The sequence below is a fragment of the Drosophila nasuta genome, chromosome 3 (genome assembly GCF_023558535.2).
Source record: "Drosophila nasuta strain 15112-1781.00 chromosome 3, ASM2355853v1, whole genome shotgun sequence".
Classification (NCBI taxonomy): domain Eukaryota; kingdom Metazoa; phylum Arthropoda; class Insecta; order Diptera; family Drosophilidae; genus Drosophila; species Drosophila nasuta.
Window position 1 is genome coordinate 35,969,264 of NC_083457.1, and position 24,806 is coordinate 35,994,069.

Here is a 24,806-nt window from a genome sequence, read left to right on the forward strand (position 1 = left end):
TTGCACACACACTCACACACACTTGCCACTCGAAGGTCCTTTGTCTGTTGTAGTGCGAGTAGTGTACTATATATCGAGAGGTTTTTATGCCTCCCCCTTGTTCTACTTCTCCCCTTTTGTTCCTTCCCTGCGCAGTCGTTGCACCTTGGCGTTTCAATCGAATGAACATCAATATTGATTTTGCTTAGTCAGTTTTTGCCTGAAAGTCTTTTGTTTAACTACGGCCAAGTTGTTGCTCGCTCTATCCCCTGTTCCCTTGCCTGTTCCCTTCACTCTTTTCTTGCTTTTCCACCCCTCCCTTTGCTGCTGTTGCCGTTGCCTGTCTTGTTCCTGGTTCCTCGGGTGCTGCCTTTAAATCAACACTTTGCTACAAGTCGACTAGCTGGCTCCTTCTTCTCCTCTTCTGCGCCTTCTCCTTTCTTAGCTTTTCTGCCATATTACTTTTGCGGCTTTTCCGCTATCCTTGCCGTCACCCCCTAGTCTCTTCGCTTCCCATGTAGCTGCTAAATGGAAAACTTGTGGGCTGCTCATGGGGCACTTAACGGCTTTCATTGGTTTGGATGAATGGCTATGGATGTGGCACGTGAGAGCTGCTTCTGCTGCTGCTGCTGCTGCATGTGAAAGAGGATTTTTATGGAGTTGCAAACTTGTGCTCGATGATGTAAGTGGCTAAAAAGTACATGCAACCTGCCCTACAACTTTCCTCCTCCCCTTTCTCAGTCTTGTCTTAGTTTTTGCCTGCATCGTTGAGTGCATCGTTAACGTCTTTTGCTGGCTCATCAGCTTGACTTCAAAATTTAATTTCCAGTCAAGGTTTTCGTCTGTTTTTTTTTAGTTTGCGTTTTCCACTCACTTCAAATTCAGTGACCTGTATTTTTTGCTCCACTCGCCAACAACGAGACTTCTTATCTGAAACGATTCATTCAATTAGACATCGATTGCATTCATTCATTCAGCTATTTGTGCTTGTGCTCTAATTATTGATACACACGTTGAAGAGTTCGCCAAGTTCGCAAATTTAATTGCTTCTCGAATCACGGTTGAATCTTTTTACAACTTATTAATCAAGTATCCGCAATTGCAGTGAAATTAATTATGTCCACGACGGCAAAATGATAAAAAAGCCACCTGGTGAAATAATGTAATAAATTTTCATATTTCATCGCGTTGCCACTTCATAAAAACATGGAGATTTTACGCAACTAATTATGCGGCTTTCGATAACAAATGTCAGTAAATTTAATACCAATTTTTTCCCATTGCAACATGACCAATTATATTTCCATTTTTTATGCCCTGTAAATGGGTTGTAAATGAATTTTGACTACGAGTCTAGTTTATGTTCATTCTCAAAAAGTATTATAAAGGAGTTTGCTATTTTTATGCTTTCTAATTATTATTATGTTTTTGATTACGATTTTTAATATATATGAAATGTATTTTTACTGACATTTTATTTAGCAAAGCAAAAATGAGAAACTTGAACAAATTTCTTAAAGAATTAATATCAAAACATAATAATGATGATTACAATTTTATATAAAATTTCTTCTACAAAGTATTTGCTAGTCGAACACACTCTCGTTCCTTCGCTATCATCCCAGTTTATAGGATCAACACGTTTTGTTCATTAAAAATGAATGCTGTGCACATAAACAATTAAAATTAAATAATTTCTGAGTGCGGTTGTTGTGTTTAATTTGATGAATGTGCAAAAAATTAACACGCGTAAAATTATGATTACAGTGAGAAGGAATTAAAAAACGAGAATAATTACATACCTATCCAGAGTTGCTTTATTAACATAAATACAATAAAAAAAAGTGCAGGAAAAATGTGAAAGGATAAATTTATTTGCCTTGTTTTTGCTACCTTCAAATTGTGTCGAGAAGGGATTCGAATTAATTAAATATAATTCATAATTGAACTGAATAAATGAGTTTGGTTTAAGTCGGATTTTGTTGGCTGAATAAATAATTTGCTGGCTTTCTGCTTTATGTAATATGCAATATTATTTACCGAGTTCAAGGATTAGCTTATCATTCGTGACTTTGCAACATTAAGCACAGTTTTTTGTTGCTTGTTTAAGCAAACAACTTTTTCTACTCTTGAATTTATTAGGTAGCTTAAAAAAACAATTCATAGCAGTGTTTATAATTTAATGATTATGTTTCACGCCATTTAATCCAGTCTTATTTATACTAAGCTTGTTTGTCTATAAATATCTAAGCTCGTTTTGTATTGGTTCTGTTTGTGCAGCACTTATTAGAATTATACTAAAACGAATCAAATTTAATTTATTTCATAAATTTCAATGATAATTTAATTGGTACATTATGTTCTCCATTTTGTTTTTTTGTTTAATATTTGAACATTTCTAATTTTTGATAATTGTGTTTTTCAATTAACTCCACTTTATTTCCTCCCCTGTTGACAATGGCGTGAAAATTTGGATTTTGTTGCATTGATTTGTTTGGGATTTTATAAATATTTCATTTTATATATTTAGCATTTTGTAATTGGCTTTTCGCATGTGTTCGCACACATTGTGTTGCAGGTAGTGGGCAAATAAAGGCCAATTGTTTTCATTGACGCTGTTGTAATGTAATTAAAAGTACACAACAATCGCAAATGCAAAATGCGTGTGTTTGTCCATTCCTTTCGTTCTTTCGGCTGTCCTTTGTGTGTTGCAATATGCGTTTCTGTTGATTTTACTAATTGAAAAATTAAATTAATTGCAACATCAAGGCATGAGAGTACAGCAACAATCGAGTTAGCAGCGCGCTCAAAATTTGTTGTTCAAACACAACATAAATATTTGCTAACATTTTTGTTTGGGGTGTGAGAAATCATGCACACGAAATTAGATTTTTATGGATTTTAATTAGATTAGTTGAGCATATTTAATAGTTGCAATAAAAGAATTGTTTAAAGAGCGAGTTAATGCAATCTCTATGCAATCAAATTTAATTTTCTTTTTATCGTTTTTTCTCTCCTTAATAATCACATTCAAGATTCGCCTCCTCTTTGTCATTTATCAGCATATTTTAAAGTGGCCGCCTAAAAGCAGGCAACAATATTTTTCGCTTAGGTGTTGACGCGCTGAAAGATTTATTCAGCGTCTGTTCGCTGCTTGAAGAGAACGGGGGTTAAGTGAGGTTAAGTTGAATGCTGCAACATCTTGTGCCGGGCAATTTATAATGCTCAACCAACAACAGGTGGCGCCTAAGTGCATCCCAGCATCCCAGACAACGCCATTTGCATTTTATCATCTGTTTAGTCGTCAGACTGCTAAAGAATGCATTGCTTTTTGCTCTGTCCTTAAAGCATAGTTTATGTTCCCTCTCAAGCAGGAGTTTGCTATTTTTATGCTTTCTTATTATTATTCTATTTTTGCGGCACTTTGACGGCAATTTTTGCGCATTATTTTCATTCAGCAATAAGTTTTCAATAACGCAAAATAAGCATAATATAGCAAACTTCACGTTCTGCAAACTACAGTTTATATCCCCTTTTGCCTTTCACTCACTTCCGCTTCTTCATGCGCTACCTTAGCAACTTTGCCGTCAAGTTTATTTGTTTGTTTGCTTTTTTTTGCGCTTTTTGCATTTGCAAAAATAGAAAAAAATATGTGAGTAGTTCCCCATTTCGCTGACTTTTGAAGTTCCTTTACGTGCCCCAACAGCATTTCAACTTATTGTTTTTGTGACTTCTTTTTTCGCATTCTATTTATACTCTTTGACGATGTCATTAAAATGCAGCATATAAACTTTGTCTTTTAACTAAAAACGCGGTCAGTTTTTCTAGCTGGAACTTGCTCTTTACAAAATTAAGAATTTAATTGTGAAATGTTTGTATATTTTACTCTGCTGTTTACATGCTTTGGACATGACTTTAAAAGAGCTTTATTTATTCACTTAAAATCCAGTCAAACCTCAAAAAGTTATAAATTAAATTCTACTTTGAATGAAATACATTATTCCACTCGGCATTCATCATAGCACCATTTAACATTTCATATCAGAAGTAAGTGAAGCGATAGACTGAATTCCTTGACTTTCATTTCCCAGCCATAAATTCTGAACGTAATGTAATTCAATAATACAAACGAACGATTCGTAATTACTGTCCCTATACACAACACAACAGTGAGAGAGAAGCGAAGTCGAACACACAAAAGAAATGAAAATTGCATTCAAAGAAAATGTCCAACAATTTCCTCCACGCCCCAAAAAACGTAGCTGAGATAAAAATAAAGGAAAAATGTGAAGTAAACTGAAAATCTCAACTTAATTTAAAACCGGCATTCATCATCAACTTTCCTGTCACGAATTTATATGTTAAAATGCGACAAACCACAAAGAAAAATGGCAATTCTGTGTGAGAGAGAGAGAGAGAGCGAGATGGCTGAATAAAATAAAACATAATTCATTTGCAAAAGGGAAAAAAGAAGAGCAGAGAGTGGAGCACGTTTGGATGGCACTTGGTGCTACTGCTGAGGTTTCCGACTTAACGAGTGCATTCAACAGGATACAGTGGGCGTGGCACTCCAAGAGCCAGAGGCAGAGGCGTTCTTACTACCAAGGGCGACCATTAAGTGTGCATAAATTTCCATTTTACACACATAAAGGACAAACACATGCATATAAATTCCGTTCAGCTGGGCTATGATAACTCCACTCGCATACGCATGAAGCAAGGACATGCAGGAAGCATCCTCACACACACACACACACAGACAGATACATACATATATTGGACTGCAGTCAATTATATGTAAATTATCAGTCGCTGTAACTGCAATTGCAATGAACTGCATTCTGCCAATTCGATTTCCCTTCACTTTCCCCAATTTTACTCGCCAATATGCTCGCCTCACTTTTATTATTAAATAATTTCAACAAAATTAAATATTCAATATTCGCACTCTCTTTTTTTGCCTCATCCGCTTCACCCGTTGTCTGTGTGTTCAATTTCACGCCCTCTTTGCAAAATCAAATAAACTTTTTAAACACTCCCCCAGAGGATATGTGAATGTGTTTTTTTGTTAAGCTGCTAAAGAAGGGTATGATCGACTACAAGACGTATTTGAGTAATTCTACCAATATAATTTTATTTAATTTATCTTCTTTCACCACCTGTTCAGTTATATCTGGTTTGTTATAATTTTCAACTTCTTCAAGTCAAGCTACCCAAAAAGTTTTAGCTAGACTTTTCCCAATTCGCGACGCTCACAAAAATGTTAACGCTTTTCCAGATTTTCCTTGCTGTCGCTTTGCTTGCGCCAGTTTATTATACAATCTTCTGTTTGCCGCACGCGGCGTATACGTAATTTATGTAGACAGCTTCGGTAGCTGCTGCTGCTGTTGCTGTTGTTTCTGCTTCTCGAGCTGATTTCACTTCCGTTTCAGCCAACAATTATTTGCCCCGTTTGCCGTTTATTTTGTTTTGTTTTTCACGTTAGCTGTGGGAAAAAGTTATCGGGAACTTTGTCAATATTTTTTTGCAGCTTGCACTTTTCTATTCTATTTTTCTCTTCCTATTCTAATATCATTTTTTTCTCCCCTATTGTCTATAAAGTTTTGCTTTGGCTCTGCCGCTGTTGCTGTTGCTGCTTTGCACTTGAACATAGTCTTAATTAATTAAATTTACTGTTTAGCTAGACGCTGTTTTTCACACTGCTTTATGGGTAGTTCCTCCTCTTTGTGTGCTGGGAGTTTTTCCTTTCGAATGCATTGAAATAAACGATCGTAATTTGGCGTAAATTACATATGTCTATTGTCTGTCTACGCTCTATGTGTATCCATGGAATAGAATACTGCAATTACTGACAACTTTATGACGGTTTGTCGTTTACTTTTATTCAGTTGTTTGCTTCCAAGTTTATCTGATTAGCTATGCAAATATCTATATAACTTCGGAATGAATTCATAGGGCTATAACACACTGAAATTTTTATTTATTTTCGTAATTTGTATATTAAACTTTAATAATAATTTGTTTTAGTAGTATTGGTATATTTATGAACTCTTATAGATATATTTTTGGTCTAATTTAGAGTGTTGAGTTGTAAATCTCGAACTAAATAAAATTTCTATTTCTAAATAATTATACCCGCTACCCATAGGGTAGAAGGGTATTATAACTTTGTGCCGGCAGGAAATGTATGTAACAGGTAGAAGGAGGCATCTCCGACCCTATAAAGTATATATATTCTTGATCAGCGTTAACAGCCGAGACGATCTAGCCATGTCCGTCTGTCCGTCTGTGTGTCTGTGTGTCTGTCCGTCCGTCCGTATGAACACCTAGATCTCAGAGACTATAAGAGATAAGGCTATAATTTTTTTTTTCGACAGCGTTTGTTATGTTTGCACGCAGATCAAGTTTGTTTCAAATTTTTGCCACGCCCACTTCCGCCCCCGCAAATCAAAAAAATCGAATAACAAGCGTAATTTTAAAGTTAGAGTTGCGAATTTTGGTATATATAATAATAACTATAGTAGTTATGATTCCTTGGTTGCGATCAGATGAAAATTGTCGAAGTTATTAAAGAAATACTTTTGTATGGGCAAACACGTCTACTTACTAGGGGTCTTAGTTGCTTTAGATGACAATCTGGTATATTGTGCCGTCTATGGTATATTTTGAATGCGGTACTATATCAATATACCAAATATACTATTTGGGTAGCGGGTATCTCACAGTCGAGTGCACTCGACTGTAGCTTTCTTACTTGTTTTTTTATTTTATCTATTTCATTTAGTAATTTCTCCTTATTTTATGAGTTTATAGATTAATTATGACTACTTCATTTATTTTTAATATGAAAATATATATTGAAAATAAGTATTTTATATAATAGAAGAATATTATTTTTTTACTTTTTCAAGAATCTATGTTAAAATATAAAATTACATACTTTACTGATAAACCTAATACGGTCAAGCCAATTATGATTTATATATTATAGACGCATTCACAAAAGTCCTAAAATATTCAATGCAAATTTACGTAAATTGTATAACATGTAACTTCATTGAAGCATTTCAAATTGTGTCATCAAACGAAAGAAACGAATTTTACTTGACTTGTCTAACTTTGTGGCATGAATATACTAACTAAATTTACCAAGTTCGCACAAAAGTTTAGAGACTCGGCTCACGAAGCACTTGCATAATCTTATCAAAGTTATAAGCCCTCAGTTTTGCTGCTCTCATGTGACATTTTACTGACTTGCCGTCCCACTTAAAATGTTTTTGTTTCTATATATTTTCCACTTTTTTTTTGTACAATATGTATATGCATTTCATATAGTTGTGTGTAACCCCAATGCACATCACACGGTTGCAATTTACATGTTTGTTTCCCACATGTGTCGTCTGAATTGTCACTCGAGTGTCACGCATTTAGGTTTAGGTTTTCTCTGTGTGTTGAGGGGGTTGTTGTGTGTGTGTGGGGCATGCCAACTGTGCTCGACTCCAACAGTGTTGAGCTCCTGCTGTGCTTTGCTGTGTGGTGTGGCACATACATTGAAAATAAATTTGAATGCCACATCTATTAGTGACGCTTGCCTGGCTCCGAGGGAGCGCAGCGACTCCTTCGATGGTGCCTCGCTCATGCTGCACATCTAATGAAGCTTGCCACAGACAATGCAGCAGTGGCTGTAGCAAGCACGCAACTTGCAACTCGAAACGGGCCACAATTGTCGACTGCTTTGCATTTTTTATTTTTGCCTTAGTTTTCAGGCGCTGCTTCGTTTTGCATTTTATGTGTGTGTGTTATCAACGTATTCGTTGGCAACAGATTGCCACAAAAATTGACAACGGCCAAAAGAATTATTTGGGTGTGGTCGTGGTCGTTTTGGTCGTCGACGTTGTGGTCGTCGACGTGGTCTGCGACTTGATTTGCATTGCCAGCACTTTGTCCTGTTCGCTTAAAGTGCAGTGACACGAGCTCAAAACAAATCAGAGCAGACATCCACCGGCTACCTCCTGAGTAGAATAAATAAAATGTAATTTAAACAGGTTGAATTCTGTATTTACATATTTTCTGAGAAGTTGTCAGCTTAAAGTTTTATACTTTGAAGGTTGGTTCTACATTTTTCAACCGCTTTGTTAAGGTTAAATATATATTTTAAATATTTTTTCTCGATTCTAAAAGTCTTCTACTCTTTATAACTTATTATTCTCTGCGTACCATTCAACCTTTACAAACTCCTTCAAAGAAAAACTCAATGAAAATGTACAATTTTATAATAAAAACTAAACTTAATTTATGATAAACATTCGAGTCGATCGCCCCTCAACTCTTTTCTCTTTTTTCTGTAAAATTAAATTTAGTATTTCATACTAGATGAAATATAATATAAAAATATTCTATGTATGTATTCATTTGGTAACATTTTTGTATATTATATTAATAAATTTGTTGTACTACTACTTCTATTCAATTTTACAATATACAAATTTGCAAAAATTCTTATTTCGTTGAAAATTGTATCTACATTATTTTGCTTAATCAAAATTTTACAATAATCTTTTACTTTTACTTTTTTACTTTTTTACATTAGAGTAATATTTAAATTCTAATTCAAATATTCAGCTAGTATATTGAGGGAATTAACATAATTTTAAAATCTGTTTATGTTTCTAAATTATTTCAACAGGTTTTTTAAATAAATTCAATATCTGTTGAAGGTTTCACAACCATTTTGAACACTTTTGCAGCTAATTTTAAATTATTGGATTGACATCAATTAATAATTGTTTGCACTTTTCAAGCTAATAATGGTAGCGTTTCGTTTAAGGATCAGTTTCAACTGGTGTTATTGGAGCTTTTCCTGGCGCGTAATGTTATTTACAGCCTTGATGCAACGCGGCGTATGCGCAATATAATATTATGCATGCAGTTATCTAGTTAAGCTCTGCCAATGCATATTTTATATTATTTTAGAGGGCAACGTGCAGCTTACACTGCGCGAGGCATGCAACGCGTGTTGTTGACTATAAAGGGTGTCATCTTTCTATCCCTTTCACTATCTCTTTCTCTTTCTCTCTCTCTCTCTCTGTCGTTATTGCTGTCTGTGCGTGTGTGTGGAGAGACTAGACTGGCATCGTCTGCTGCTAGACTTGCAGCCATTTTTATCTCGTTGCGGCTCTCGAGTGTCAAAGTGAGTTCAACTCCTCCTCCTCCTTCTGTTCCGCCTGCTCCCTCGATAGCGCTAGAGGCGCTGCAAACTATTATAATGGCCCGACTGCCTGCCTGCTTGCCTGCCTGATGTCCGGACAACTTTACGATTTCTTTTCTTCTTTCTATATAAAGTGTTGTATAGAAATTTGTTTTACCTAACACCCAATCCCCCGCATCCCTTTGCTCTTCGCCAGACACACATGACAGCGAGCAAGGACAACGGGAGAAGACAACGACGGCGGCGCTGCATATAGCAAATATTTGAGGCATTCAAGATTTATTCGTTTCCATTACATTGGCAGCGTGGGGAAAAAGCGGGAAAAGCTCGTCTGTTGTATCTAGTGATTGCAACTTGCAGTGTTTCTCGCTCTCCATCTCTCTCCATCCACTTAGTTAGACGCATTGTGGAAGCTCACTCCACAGAACACTTCCTCGTCGTCATATGTAAATGCAATCCATTATTGTTTCTCGCTTTGTAGACTTAGCGTTGAACTCACTCTGTTTGCCATTCGATACATAGTTTGTTCAGCTTTAAAACTGCAATACAAAATTGGAGACGCAAGAAAACGAATGTAATTATGACATTGTGAATACAAGTGCATGTAATTGAAGGTCTGCCACAAAGAGAATTGCACAGTGCAACAGGAAATCAAGTGAGAGTTTAGAGAAGACTACAAAAGTGTTGCATAATGGTTTGGGTATCTATTCAGCTGAAAGTGAACGATGTAATACAATGTAAGCCATAATAAATGATATAATATGCATATAAGTACTCAATGTCAATGCTATAAGAGTTGCATAAAAAGCCAGCGATTAGAGTTGAGAAGCGCAAAAAGTAGCTCAATAAATTATGATGATGAATGTGTAGCGTAGAGGTAATGAATGCATTCATATTATATAAAATCTTAAAAGTGTTGCTAAGTTATTGCAGCTAACCTCAAATTAATGTCAATGTACATGTGAGAATTGCATAACAAGAATAGAGACCACAGAGAGTCAAGAAATTATGAGGATGACATAAATCTTAAAAGAGTGGCTAAGTTCTAACAGTCCTTTCACTAACTCCAAATTAAACTCAATGTAAATCTTGAGAGAATTGCATAAACAAAAATGAGAAGCTGCAAAGGGAGGCTCAAGAAATGATTACAATTAATTTAGTATTGTTAAATTGAAGAGCTCACACATTTATTTTCTTAAAAGTGTGCCTATTTTTTCGTAGCTCTCAAAATGCATCAACCCAACCTAAGAATTGCATAGAAATTTCATGATTGGAATTGGAAGCTCACAAAATTATTGTGATAAATGTGTATCGTCGATTTTAAGAGTTCACACGTTTAAATTCTTAGATGTGTTCATATATTCTGGAAGCTTTTGAAATACAAACTAATCTCAAATTAAACCTAATGTCAATATTGTGAGAATTGCTTAATGAAACAGTAGTTGAAGTTGAGAAGCGCAGAGAGTTTCTGGAAATTATCATGAAATATGTACAGTGTAGTATTCCAGAGCTCACACATTTAAATTGTTAAAAGTGTTGCTAAATTCATGTTGCTCTAACCCCAAACTAGCGAAAGCAACCAACAACAAAAAAAGTGTCGTAAAACAGAGAGGAATTTAAAAATGTATTATGCAATGCATAAAATGCAAGCTAGAAAAGAACAAAAAAAATATAAAAACAAGAAAAATGAGCTGCAAAGAATGGCAACACTTAAAACTGAGAGAGCTGCCCAAAAAAAAAGTAAAATAAAATAAAGAAAACAGGCAAAGAGGTTGTTGGTAATTGCCTGGCAGTCAGGAGAAGGCTTGCAGTTAAAAAGGATTCTTGTTTTGGGGGGCAACAAAGAGAGGCAGGCAGTCAGTCATGCACTCGTATATATAAAATACTATACATATAGTAAATATTCCGTATAGTAGAATGTGTGGCAGGCATTAAATTGTTAGGCAAACCTCGTTGAGGCATGAAAAACTGGCAAACTGTTTGCAGCCAAATTGGATTGGCAAATCAAAGCATTTGAATTTGTTTGGCATTTCGTTGTGAATTTGAATGTGAATTCGAATTTCGATTGGGCTTTTAACTCTCTCTCTCTCATCTCAGATTCATTTCACAGTGCCTACCAAATATTGTTTGTACATAGTACGACAATCTGAATGCTTCGGCTTTTGGTCTCGCTTTTGTGTCCAGGCTTTGGAGACTTGGCTCAAATGCAACTTGAGCTGCATTTAATGATGCAGAAAATGTTGAAATTACCACAATGCCCAGCACACACACACACACACACATTCACAGAGAAAACATGTGTTTGAGCTCTTTGGTCTGGAGAACGCATTAGTACTTGTTTAAGCCGGCTTAAAAGCCATAAACCATGTTGAAATTTGAGTTAGCAGCAAGCAGCAGGAGAAGCACATTTAATGGCAAATGGTTAACTTCTATTTGAGTTTGAGTTTGAGCAGGTAAAACTAAGCAATTAAATGGAATATTTGCTCATAAGAGTTTAGCAATTTAATTATATATTAGAGCAGCAAATATTCCAAGTTAAACAAATCAATTATGGATGAGATAGAGCAGCAAATAAGTAGATATGAGTTAAGCATTTGTATAGGGTAAATATGGAAGTTGTTAAAAGAAACTAAATGTGGCTTAGCAAATAATGTTCGAAAACATGGGAAAAGGATTCAATTATAAATTCTCTTGCATAACTAACGAAACGTTTAGAGATCTCCTAATTTTTGAATTCAACCCATTTCATTTATCTTTGCCATAATCAACATTTACTTCAAAGTAACTTTCCAGATTCAACGTCGATTCGAAATTATATTACTCTGTTGCATAAATTGTGATTTATGCTATGCTCCCGTATTTTCCTCCTTTTTTCCATCTTCATTCTTGTGCTAAATGAGAAGTCATTCTTTTGAATCACGGCATGATTCCAATTTACATAGATTTTGGTTAGTCATCCCGTTTGATATCTTTAACGAGACTATTTGCTCATCATTATCGACAACGCTGCGCAGCATTTGTAGCACTTTCATTGAATGGCAAATCATTTTTCGCACAATTTTTTCATACTCCCTCACAAAAATGTTCCATTCTTTTTGTGCACTTTCTGTGCATTTCCGCTTAGCTCGTTAGACATTTTGCAGCTCAAAAATTTGCGTAGTTTAGGCCACGGCTGTTGCTGATTCCCTAGAACCCAAACCCAATGCCAGCTCCAATGGCAAATGCTGCTGCTCTGGTGTTTTAACATTTTTCAGCTTTTACACGACATTTGCTACGCAAACAAAATAATTCAAGGGGCACCCACTGATCACCTCTCCTCTCCTCCCCTCCCTTGCTTTCCCAAAGGGAACAGCACTTGGGGTCCGAGAATAATGGCCGCACTTGCTTTGCCATTTGTTATGCCCCGTGGGAGGCAGCAAGAGATTGGCAACGACTGGCTAGAGAGTGAGAGAGAGAGAACAGATGAAAAGGGAGAAGGGCAGTTTAGCTGTTGACCATTAAGTAACGCATATAGTAGTAGCAAAACTCATACTGCACGTCGTTCTTTGCCTTTTTTGCTTTGATGTAAACGATTGCACTCGGATGATGTATGCGTCTCGTCTAGCAGCCATTTTTTGTGATTTACTAGCCAAAAATGCTAGAGATGCGTTTACTTTAGCTTTGGCTTTGGCTTGGACAACAAAGTTGAGAACACTTTAAGCGGGGCAGCTGAAGTAATTAATCTGCATTAATATCAATTACAGCTCAACGAAAGTTGGCTTACAGCATGACAAGTCAAGGAGAAAGATTTTTAGATACCAATAAGGTTTGATGAGCTTTTCAGCAGCTTTTGTAAATTCTAAATTGATTTAAACGTTTTAAAGGAGCTCCTATAAAAGTACTTTTATAATATAAATTCATTTGAACTATATTAGACTATTATTTTTTGCCAATAAGTACAACTTTTAAATGCCAATAGAGCTTAAATAAATTGTTGACAGGTGCTTTTGATTAATAAATAAACTTGAAAGTAAAATGTAAAGATTTACATGTTATTTTGAAGCTTTAATAAACATAAAAGAATAAGTCTACTTACATTAAATGCAACTTTAATACGTTGAAAAGTCAATACATGACTTTACAGGTTGTCTCATATGTTTTTCAGTTGTTCTTTTGAGCTTCTTAAGCTTCTACAATTAATGTAACTATTATTTAAAGCCTCTAATGTAAAAGTTATAGTAATTAACAGTCATTTATTTCAAGCTTTTTAAATACTTTTGAAATGGGAGTGTGAGTTATTCTTAAGTGAATTTCCATGCATTACATAAATTTTTAATTTGCTAAAGTCATTAGAATGCAATATAAAATGTACGTAAAATTCCTTGAGGTTATAATGCACTTTGCAGTTAATTTCAGTTGAAAGCAAAGCGCATTTAATTAAGCACCGCATTAAGCCATTAATGCACATTTCGTAGCTGTTTTAATTGGCATTTGGCAACATTAACTGTGCAAATATTTGAGAGTTGTGCATTTGGAAGTGGATGTGCTCTTTGATTGCGAGTCGCATATCAAATATGAAATGCCTTGATGCTGATGCTGATGCTTTCGCACATTCCAAATGCGGATGTGCTTTATATCGTATGCAGAAGCAGCTTGTGAATTGACAAATAGCTGGCTGCCTATGAAATGCGATGCCGCATAATTTGACCAAGTAGATGTGAAGAGTTTAGCTGACAGATGAGGGGACAAGTTGAGCGACTGACTGAAGAGAGGGAGGAACTTAAATAGATACTGAGGATTGACAGGAAGGCAGGCAAGAGACCAGCTGCAAAATTGAATGGAATCGCAATCGCACAACAAACGAGGCGAATGGACTCGAACTCCGTCTCCTCCTCGATGTCGCTCGTTGAAGTGTCAACGGAAGCATTCGAGTGTGATTTTTGGGATTGAAAATCAAATTTCAGCAATGTCCTGCTGTGTTCTGCTCTACTCTGTTGTGTGCTGTCAACGCAACAGGACAATGTGAAGCTGCCACTTTTTTTTTTGTGTGTGCTGTGCCCAAGAGCAAATAAACAATTTCAATTTCGAGTGGCCAACTGATTGCAATTATTGAACTAGAAAATGCTCGACAACTGTCAATAGAAGTGCAAGCACATAAGCCAGGCAATTGCTTTTCGTCCCATCCTCTCTCTCTCTCTCTATGTTATTTGGAACTTTGGCAACTGTTTCAACACCCTGGAGAAAAACGTTGCTTGAATTTGCTATGCTCATTATGACCATAAAATATGTATGCCAATTAGACGCCAGCTAAGCCACAATTTGTGGCTGCAATCCGAACAAAAGTAAAACACCTCAGCAAAGACGCAAATCTTTAAGCTACACATTGTCGACAGTCCTTGCCTGCGGCACTAAACTGTGGTTAGAGTTTGAAATAAATCCTTTTAATAGAAAAATTATTATATTATTTTCTTCAATTTATTCTCATAAATTACATTATTTGATTGTCTCCATACATTTTATTGCTTATTATCAGTTAATTTGGCTTAATATAATATTTATATACATAATTAATATGATTCTTAGAACCTTTTTTGCCATAATAGAAAACATTAAGATGAAAGATATTGATAGACTATTTTCATATATTATATAAAATAATAATTTACTTTAAAAAATTTTGTTCATATAAGAAACTATTAAGTTTTATTTATGAGCGCATTTTTAATATATATAATTTATTTTAATAAAATATAGTTATTTCATTAAGTAAAATTTTGTTTATAATACACTATTGTTATTTCACAAATGGAACTATTTAACTTTTACTAAAAATGTTATAACTTTTATTATTCAATTTAAAACATTTAGACATAAAAAATTGTAGATACATTTTTTCACTTCCACAATTTTTCTATAAACTTTCTACCACTGTGCAACACGTCCGGGTAATTGATGCCGGAAATTGTTGCAACTACTGACTGCTGCGTTGCTCAAAAGCATCCTCCGAAAACGGCTGCAACTTTTCTCAAGTCAAGTCCAACTGCTGCTGCTACTCAAAGAGATATCCTGCAGGATCTTTCGTAAACGACATAAATTAATAATGGCTCGCAAGAAGCGCCAACAGTTTGCGGCAGCTTGCTTTGACCTCACCAAGCTGTCTTCTTATTGTCTATGTGTAGCTGTAGCTGTGTATCTGTGTGGCAGCCAGGTAGAGTTGCCCCCGGTGTGCAACAATTGTGGCAGTCAGAACAGAGAAGAAAAGTGTCTGCGAATCCACTGTCAAGGCAGCATCATTAGTCAAAGTTGTTTTCCGCTACGAAGCAGGAAAAGTGCCTCATCAAAAGCTTACCGAGCAATAAGATTGTAAAACCAAAAAAAAAAAAAAAAAAAAAAACGAAATGAAATAATGAAAGAGGAAACATTTTTGCTAAGACGGGTTAGCTGGGCTACTGCGAAGTATCTGAGTTGATTAGCATGATTACAATTTCCCTAATTATTTGCGCACTCAAAGAAAGCACGAAAGCAGCCACAGAACTTTCTACTTTTCACTGGGGAGGCAAAAGGAAAACAGTTTACAACATTAATCAACAGGTGCCGCACTTTTTACAAAGGTTGACAAGGGGCTGAGAGCAACATTACTAATGACATACCGAAAAAAGGAATACATTTTGTTTTTTGTTGGATAGAAAACTCAAATCTGTATTTCCCTTTGCGCACGTAATTCGTTTTTCACTTGGCAGTTTATAAACTACAAAATCCTTAAAGCTTTGGCTTTTAATTATCATTTTATGCAAAATGAGAGAGTTTTGAGTTTTGAAGTTGTTCCCAAGGCGGCTATTACTTATGACCGACCATTATTGTTGTGTAAATAGCGTCGTAATAGAGCTTCGCATCAAAACATTAGATAAAAAATCTACAACACATGATTGAGTAGACAGACGTTTGTCTAGCATTTTTGAATTTGCATGCTAATTAGAAGCTCAAGCGGAACAATAAAAAAATAACACTTGACTACACTTGACGAGCCAAGTCAATATTTAGCTAATTAAATAATTCGACATGACAAAACATTAGTCTTTACATGTATAAGTTTCTATGTGTGACACTTCCGATCGCTGTGATAGGAGATGCGTCTTATAATCAGCTGAACTTGACCCACTGCGGACTGCTTTATTCCAGCCAAGCAGAGTTCCACACAAATCCCACAGTCCATTTCCATCAGATTGCTTACATTGCGGCAGCCTTCCCAGCACTAAGCGTCAGTCTGTTCCAATGTCACATCGTTCCCGTTCAGCTTTTGCATACAAATGTATGTAAGTATGTCGCTACGATCTGGTGTACATTTTCATTGAACACATCCGCTCTCTCGCGCTCTTCCGTTAAGATTTCTTATTCGCATTTTCTTTTGCTGCTGAGGGCTCTCTCTCCCGCTCTCTAAGTGGCATTCTTGTGCAGCTGATCCCTCGCTCTTTTCCATCAAATTTACCTGATGGAATTTGCAAGGCCACAGTGGTTCACATTATAGTTTCTTTTATTTTATAAATTTAAATTAATATTAAAATTAGGTTAAAGTAACAATTAGTTTATTTACAATTGAACACATATTTTATATTAATGTATTTTAATGTTTAACAAAGTGTCTATTTATAATGCATGCCGGGCTCAATTTGAGACTGCCACTGTGCGATTACTTGCCAGGCACTCTCTTGGGCACTGTTTGTAGCTTCTCAGAGGGAATTTGCGCAAATTCTTCTACTGCCACGTTCGCTCACACTCATATGCTGCCTCTCTGTTACTCTCACACTCCAGTCGCTTGCTCTTGACAGGTCAGTGGTGGCCGCTCAGTCCGCAATTTGCCGCCGTTCTGTTTTGTACACGTCGCTTTCGTTCTTCGTCGTCGTTGGTCGGTTAATTCGTCATTATAAAAAATTGTGGTGACTGCGTGGTGCGCAAACGATACATAAAACAACAGTAAAAATAAACAAAGAAATAACAAAAGAAAGTGCATTGCAAATTGAATTGAAATAAAATACGAATCGAATTCCAAGTGCTTCAAGTGGCATTTCATATTCCATTTGTTGCGTGAGTAAAAAAAAGCGTGCTATATGTTAGACACTCTCTCTCGCTCTCTGACTCTCTCACAGAAACTCGCTTGTTCTCTGTATGTGTGTGTCTAAGCGCTCTTTATTTTTTGTTTGTGCCGCTTTTTGTTTTTGTGCCGCTTGGCAATGATTGTCGCTCGTTTTATCTGCCTATTTCTACCTGTCTGTGCACATAGCTCCCATACATACACACGTCTCCCGTCTCTTCAGTCATTTATCACACACAAAAACTCCCATCAGCGAATTCATCAATTCAGTTTTCTAGCTTCGTTGTCTGACAATTGGAAAATATTTGTTTAGTCGTATTCGAAGCGTTCCAATCGCAACGCCGGCAACGCTCCCTTAATAAAATCCATTAACAACTTACGATCATCAGCATCATAATACAATAGTACAATTTGTTAAGTGTGTGTGAAGTGAACTACTAACTCGCAATTCGTTCAGTGAAAGTGTGTTAAGATCATGATCATGAATTAAACAACAACAGGAAAATAATAAACTCCCTTCACATAATAATAATCGCCACGTTATCGTTTTCCTAATAATCAACTGCTTCAATTTCTCTAGAAATTTTGACGTCATAGCAATACGTTCCATACTTCTTTGACTTCTTTGTGTATTGTGTGTGCAACTGTGTTTGTGTTGTTGCTGGCAATGCCAGTGCTCCAATTGGAGTCGCGTCGATTGTCTTATTGGCAACATTCTTCGTGGCATGTTCTGATTCAGCCAGATCAACAACAACAACAATAGCTTGTTTACCTCATTCTCTTTACACTGTTGAAGAGCCGAAATACCAAAGACGAAATGAACAATGTTAAGAACCAGATGTGCTTAAAAATAGCTAAATACGTAAAAGGCTCGATATTTGCGTATTTTATGTGTTGAGAGCTGTCAATGACCCACGTCGTATGATTTGATTTTGATACGTGCCTTTTATATTCAATTCTTATCAGCAGCTGTTTTCATATGATTAGAAATTCAATTTCCAATTTTACAACCTTCGATCAAAACAGGAACTGTTCAATAATTTCTTATCTTTATGTCCGGTTTGCTAGCAGACAGATTTTTAATTAAATTGGTTTTGCTGATCCCATGATTTGTACAACTTATTTAATTATTCATCAGCATAAGTAACCTTAAGCATATCAATTAGCTCAATTAAAATTTAAAAAATAACCTATCATTACAATTAGAAGTCGTATTGTTTTCAAAGAAGCGTGCAAAATATGGTGAAAAAAGGGAATATAATAATAATATAATATACGAGATCGAGAACGAGATATTATATATGTATATAATATAATGGTCATGTTCGCATTTCGTGCGTGACGAAAGCTCTCACAATTAAAGCAAACACTACAACTACAATATACAAGTAAATAAATAAATAAAAGAATTCTCAACAGAACCCTGAAGTATTGTACAATACATATTAGTCAACAGAAAAGTTTTGATTAGCGTGATAAAACATATGTTTAATGTCGATTGAGTGGGTCCGGCGCCCGCGCTAATGATAAGAATTTCACCTCATCGACGTCATCATCGTCTCTTTGCTATATCAAAATGATAGTCATCAATACGTCCGATGTAAGTGGTTGTTTCTACGTGTTTTGTTATTATTATTACTATTATATGTTTATACTGTTATATTAGTTTGTTATGTTTTCATTACGGTTGTGGTTGGTAGATGGTGTCGGGGTTTCTATTAAAGAACATTCTTTTGTATTTAGAGCTTTATTTGCAGCAAAGTGTTTAGAACGATGCGTAGACCAAGACGTGAAATTAGCATTTATATTGACGATGATCAGGTACACGATATATGTGAATGTACACATCTAATTACATTATCAAGCATATTGTGAACGTCCAATTCTTGGTAAATCTAGCTGGGGAACCACTCGGAATTATCTGATAATCTAGCATTTGCATGAGCTTGCTCAATTTCAACCACAAATCATTAAGTTTATATATTTTCCTTTATTCTTTTTTTATTTATTATTATTATTTTTTTTTTGCATTGTTAATCAGCTTAACAAATCATTGTAGCGCAAGAACAGAGGGTACTAAAGCGTAATAACTTAATGTCGATTTGTAAATATTTTAATGCGATTTTTATTTGCCAGTCGCAGGCTTATACGATCGCAACCGGCTAGTACAGTTAGAGATTAATGTAGATATTAATGCAAGTACAGTGCGCAATGCATGAATTTCCTGTTTTCAATAACTTAAAATATATTATTCGAAGCCTATTGTATATTTGCTTGCATTCTTATATAAAAACATATGTTTATTGATTTGAGAGAATTGAACAAATTTGTATTTCTAATTACTGAATACTTGGAATTGGTTTATTTTAAAAGATCTATTTCTATTTATATTTTGATGACTTTTTTTAGCTTCTTTCATTTATTTCTTAACGAGTTTTTTCTGTGGATTAATCACTGTACTTGCGCACTTAAGTTATTGTTCAGCTGTAGATTTGCATAGATAATTATTACTTGATAAACTAGTTGGTTACCTGAGCAGTATTCTAAGTGTGTGTATTCATGCAAGACTCTCTTACACTACTGTGCTTATCGTTGGATTTACAAGCTTTTAACAAAAATATTGTTGTTTTTTTTAACACCCATTAAAGTATTCTTTACTAAGCCAACAATGTGTATTGGGCAAATGGGCATGCTGAATTCTGGCTAAAACGCTTTCAAAGTTAACAAAAGTCCCACAGACTAAAGAGACATGTGTTTACCTTTAGTGCACCGCAAAAAGCGACAACTTTTTGAACCACTTTTAGGTGTTTTTCTTTTTTTGTTCGGCAGTCGACATTTGAATACATAAACAAACTATTACAACAGAGTGGAGTTGCAGCCAAAGTTCAATGTAGGCCAGCGCAAATAGAGTTGGAAATGGAAAAAAATAGAAGCAGATAAATAATGAAAAACCTGTCAGTTGAAGAATGAATTGTTTGTGGTGCGAGTGGAGGAAGGAAGGGAAAGGAATCCATCGAAGTCGGATTTGACAGCTTGCGGGTATTTTGCTATTTGGGCTTCGATTTTAATTTTCAAGTAGCCCACAGATAAAACAACAATTCGATGTGCTTCTCGACATGCTGATGAGCTGTGAGCTGTGAGCTCAGGGTTCTGTTCCCCCCGGTACAACAACGATAAAATGTTGGCAAATAAATCTGTTGAAAGCCAAGCAAATGAAATTGCAATTAACTGTCCAAAATTGAGTAAGTGCTCTCAACGAACTGACAGCCAGACAGATGGATAACTGCCGGCCGAACAGTCGGACAGTCGGAATGGTTCAGTAATATAGATAATTATATATGCGATACGAATGCATACTATTTAATTTGCAATCGCAGTGTAATTTAGATGATTAAATTATGCATGAAGCATACACAAAAATAATAAAGCAATTTCTAGTTCAACTCCCGCATGTATTCGAAATATATTTCAATTAGGGAAATGTGTAATAATATATGAAAAATTAGTTACAGTTCACTTCTGTTGAGCACATATGCTTATACTACATATTTAAAGTTTGTAGCTAATATTGCGGGTTGTCTACGAACTAGTCTCTATTTAAATAGCTGGAAAAAATGTTCTGATTGCATAATTCGAAGCTCAGTAATTTTGCCCGCATAAATTGCAACTCCTACTCCTTTTTGTCCTCGTCCTCGTTCGCTTTCTGGCTGCTAACAAAATTTCATTTAATTAAAATTCACACCGCATAGTTTTCATAACGAAAAGATGAATGATTCCCCCTAGGCGCCCGCTCTCTCTTCTCCTCCCTCGCCACTTTATCAACTGCAGTTAACTGCCCCCAAAATGTCTACCCCATTAACTTGTCTGTCTGTCTTTTTGTCTGTGGCAAGCCAAAGTACTTTTGTGTGCGAAAAGGAAGCCTTTGATGTTCTTACAACAACCACAGAAAAAAGTAAAGAAAACGACGCTGCAAACCAGCAAATTAATATCTTATTAAAATTCTATTTATTTCGAAATTATTATTAAATGCTCAAAAGTTGCTGCACGCTTTAATGGACTGCAAGCTGCACAAATTTATGACTGCAGCTTGTCGACGGCCCCAGTAGGGCACTAAAAAAGCCAAAAAAAAAAGAAACGAACTGAATTCCAGAGTTTCCCCAAATTAAAATCGCAACTCGAACCCAAACGAAGTCAAGGCTCCCAGCGCAGCTGCATATCACATTGGCCACACTGAGTGACAGAAATTTACGACCTGCCCAAACACACAATTTGGATTTTATTCTGTAGCCAGTTGCCCAAAAAAAAGAATGAAATCTATAAAAAAAATATGAAAAATATACACAGAAAAAAAAATGGAAAAAGGCAAAATGAATTAAAATAAGAAATGTTTTTAATGCTAGGAAAAGTCACGTACTCGATGTGCAGTATTTTGTCGGCTGGCAATTGTGAGTGGGCGGGGGGTGGGTGTGCAACTGGACATGACAGAGGCAAAACCCTTGTTCCATGTTGCTATGTAACAAAAGTTGACAACTGCTGGCCAAGAGCAACAGCAGCAGCAGCAGCAGCAGCAGCATGAAGAGCTCATGTGGTAGTCTGGGTTCTTGGGGTTTTGTCAGTTGTCGTCTGGCTTTGTGCAACACCATGAATGATTACAAACTTGTTGACGATTGCAAATTAGCTGCAAATGGTGCATGGCTATGAGGAGAGGGCATTCGCAATGAGCTGCTGTTGTCAAGGCATTCAATTTGTGGCAAGAGAAACAGCAGCAGCAATTCGAAATGCCAACGAACCGTAGCCCGAATTGCAAAATCAATGAACAACTTTCTCGACTGTCTCGATTAATGGGGAAATTAGCAATGGCCTTGTGCTTTAGAGAGTTAAGCTTGTTAGCTGCTATATCTATCGACTTTTACAACTTGCAAATAAATTTGCATAACGATATGTCTTTAGAAGTAACCAGAGTAGTAGTAAAGTAAAATTACATTCTCTTTTCTACTTATTATTGCATTTTAATGAATTACTAAGAATTGTCGATAAAATTTTAGTCTTCGCAAGAATTGCTTGCTATTATATAATATAATAAAACTTGTTATCAATATCATTCTACTCATTGCTTAAAAATTTACTTAGAATTTGAAATAGGGAAATTATTTCGTGTGTTTAAAAGGAAAGCTTACGAATATCTTTATCATCAAACTGCCAAAGTAAAGGACAATATTACTTTAGTTTTAATCAATTATTTAAGCAACTACAATATTTACAAAGTACCTTCAACATTTTAGAAATTTACTAGAGTACAAAGAGGGCAAAAATTTAAAAAAATTTGAATTTTACCCAAGAGGTAGGAACTATTCGTAATCTTAAAGAAGGGAATTAATACTACTATATTGGAAATATTTTCCGCAATTTATGAACTTTAAAAGACACAAACCGCTGAAGTAAATTAACATTATTTTAAGAACATTTCTAATTTAAATGCTTCGCAATTTCATGCAACAAACCTAATCATAATCCTTATCTTCCTAATTCAAATTTCTCATACATTTTCATATAATTTTTCCTCCCTCAGACGGGTTTAACCCTCACACCCGAGATGCTGTTGTCCACGTCGGAGTCCTCGACGCACAGCGCCTCCGAGGTGGCAGGACGTCTCCAAGTGGATGTGCGCACTGGCTTGAAATGGACAGAGGCCAAGTATCGGGCCAAGATCATTGGCCACAATGAGCTGAATGTCATCGAGGAGGATCCCACTTGGAAGAAGTACATCGAGCAGTTTAGGAATCCTTTGATTCTGTTGCTCCTTGGCTCCGCGCTGGTGTCGGTGATCATGAAACAGTTTGACGATGCCGTCAGCATAACGATTGCCATTCTAATTGTGGTCACGGTGGCCTTCATCCAAGAGTATCGCTCCGAGAAGAGTCTCGAGGAGCTGAAGAAGCTGGTGCCACCAGAGTGTCATTGTCTGCGAGAGGGACGCCTCGACACGTTCCTCGCACGCGAACTCGTGCCCGGAGATGTGGTGCATCTGAATGTGGGCGATCGAGTCCCAGCTGATGTGCGTCTCTTTGAGGCCGTGGATCTGTCGATTGATGAGAGCAGCTTCACTGGCGAAACGGAGCCAGCGCGCAAGATCACAGATGTGCTGTTGAACAATACGAATGTTAAGGATCACAGCAACATGAAGAACATTGCTTTCATGGGAACCTTAGTGCGTTGTGGCAATGGCAAAGGCATTGTGGTCAGCACCGGGGAGCGCAGCGAGTTCGGCGAGGTCTTCAAGATGATGCAAGCCGAGGAGGCGCCCAAGACGCCGTTGCAAAAGTCAATGGACATACTTGGGGCCCAGTTGAGCTTCTATTCGTTTCTCATCATTGGCGTCATCATGCTGCTGGGCTGGCTGCAAGGCAAACCGCTCTCCGAGATGTTCAACATTAGTGTCTCGCTTGCGGTTGCTGCCATTCCCGAGGGTCTGCCCATTGTGGTGACCGTCACCTTGGCCCTGGGAGTCATGCGAATGGCCAAACGCAATTCGATTGTCAAGAAACTTCCCACAGTCGAGACGTTGGGTTGTGTGAATGTCATCTGCTCGGATAAGACGGGCACTTTGACAAAGAACGAAATGACTGCAACGATTATTATCACCTCGGATGGTTATATGGCGGATGTGACTGGGGCCGGGTATAATGATCAGGGCGAGATACACATACGACACTGCAACAATGTGGAAATGGCCAAGTCAAACATTACGAATCTCCTTGAAATTGGCGCCGTTTGCAACAATGCCTACATACAGAATGGCACGCTTCTTGGCCAACCGACCGAGGGGGCTCTTGTCGCTGTGGCCATGAAGAACGGGATGTATGCCACGGCCGAGAACTATGTGCGCATCCAGGAGTATCCGTTTAGCTCCGAACAAAAGATGATGGCCGTCAAGTGCATTCACAAGTACAACAACAACAAGGAGGAGATATTCTTTGCCAAGGGCGCCCTCGAGACCTTGCTGCCCCAGTGCACCAAGTATCAATTTGGCACTCAGACTGTACCGCTGACCAAGCAGAACGAGGCCGAGTTCCTCGCCGAGGCCTACGAGATTGGACGCAAGGGTTTGCGTGTGCTCGCCTTGGCCAAGGGTCGCTCCATGCAGGACTTGATCTACTGTGGCCTGGTGGGTATCACTGATCCGCCGCGTCCTCTTGTCCGGGAGTCCATCGAGATGCTGATGCAGAGCGGTGTGCGCGTCAAGATGGTCACTGGAGATGCTCAAGAAACGGCCATGGCTATAGGTGAGTAAATCACATAATTGATATATTATTTTCGGGTAAAAAGCGGGTCCCAAATGGTTCCTTTTCTTGTTAAAGATGTAGCTTAGAAGCATTCCTCTATAAGAATAATGATGGATGATAATACTTCATTATAAAATGTATGTTGGGAATAGTGAGGTTTCGTTATATTTCTCAGCAAGTTTACATTCAAAAATTTGAGGATTAATTTCTGTTTTTTTTATTAAAATTTTAACTCAAATTGGAATTTTAAATTACAAAACTATAGGCA

At 36.7% G+C, this 24,806-nt stretch overlaps 1 protein-coding gene across 10 annotated transcripts in view; it reads left to right on the forward strand.

Moving 5' to 3' along the window:
* Positions 1 to 24,806, forward strand: part of LOC132793161 (calcium-transporting ATPase type 2C member 1) — a 66,650-nt gene that overhangs the window by 28,650 nt on the left and 13,194 nt on the right. For 7 of the 10 annotated variants that reach the window (XR_009633085.1, XR_009633088.1, XR_009633084.1 and 4 more), the window contains exon 2: positions 22,825 to 24,538. Coding sequence is in view for 5 of the 10 variants with exons in the window: in XM_060802850.1 (XP_060658833.1) it covers positions 22,825 to 24,538 (1,714 nt within the window). In the remaining 5 variants the exon portion in view is untranslated. Of the gene's footprint in view, positions 1 to 17,029; positions 17,249 to 18,688; positions 18,856 to 19,013; positions 19,077 to 22,824; positions 24,539 to 24,806 lie in introns of those variants that run through there. The other 3 variants (XM_060802855.1, XM_060802854.1, XM_060802853.1) reach the window with 3 other exon arrangements.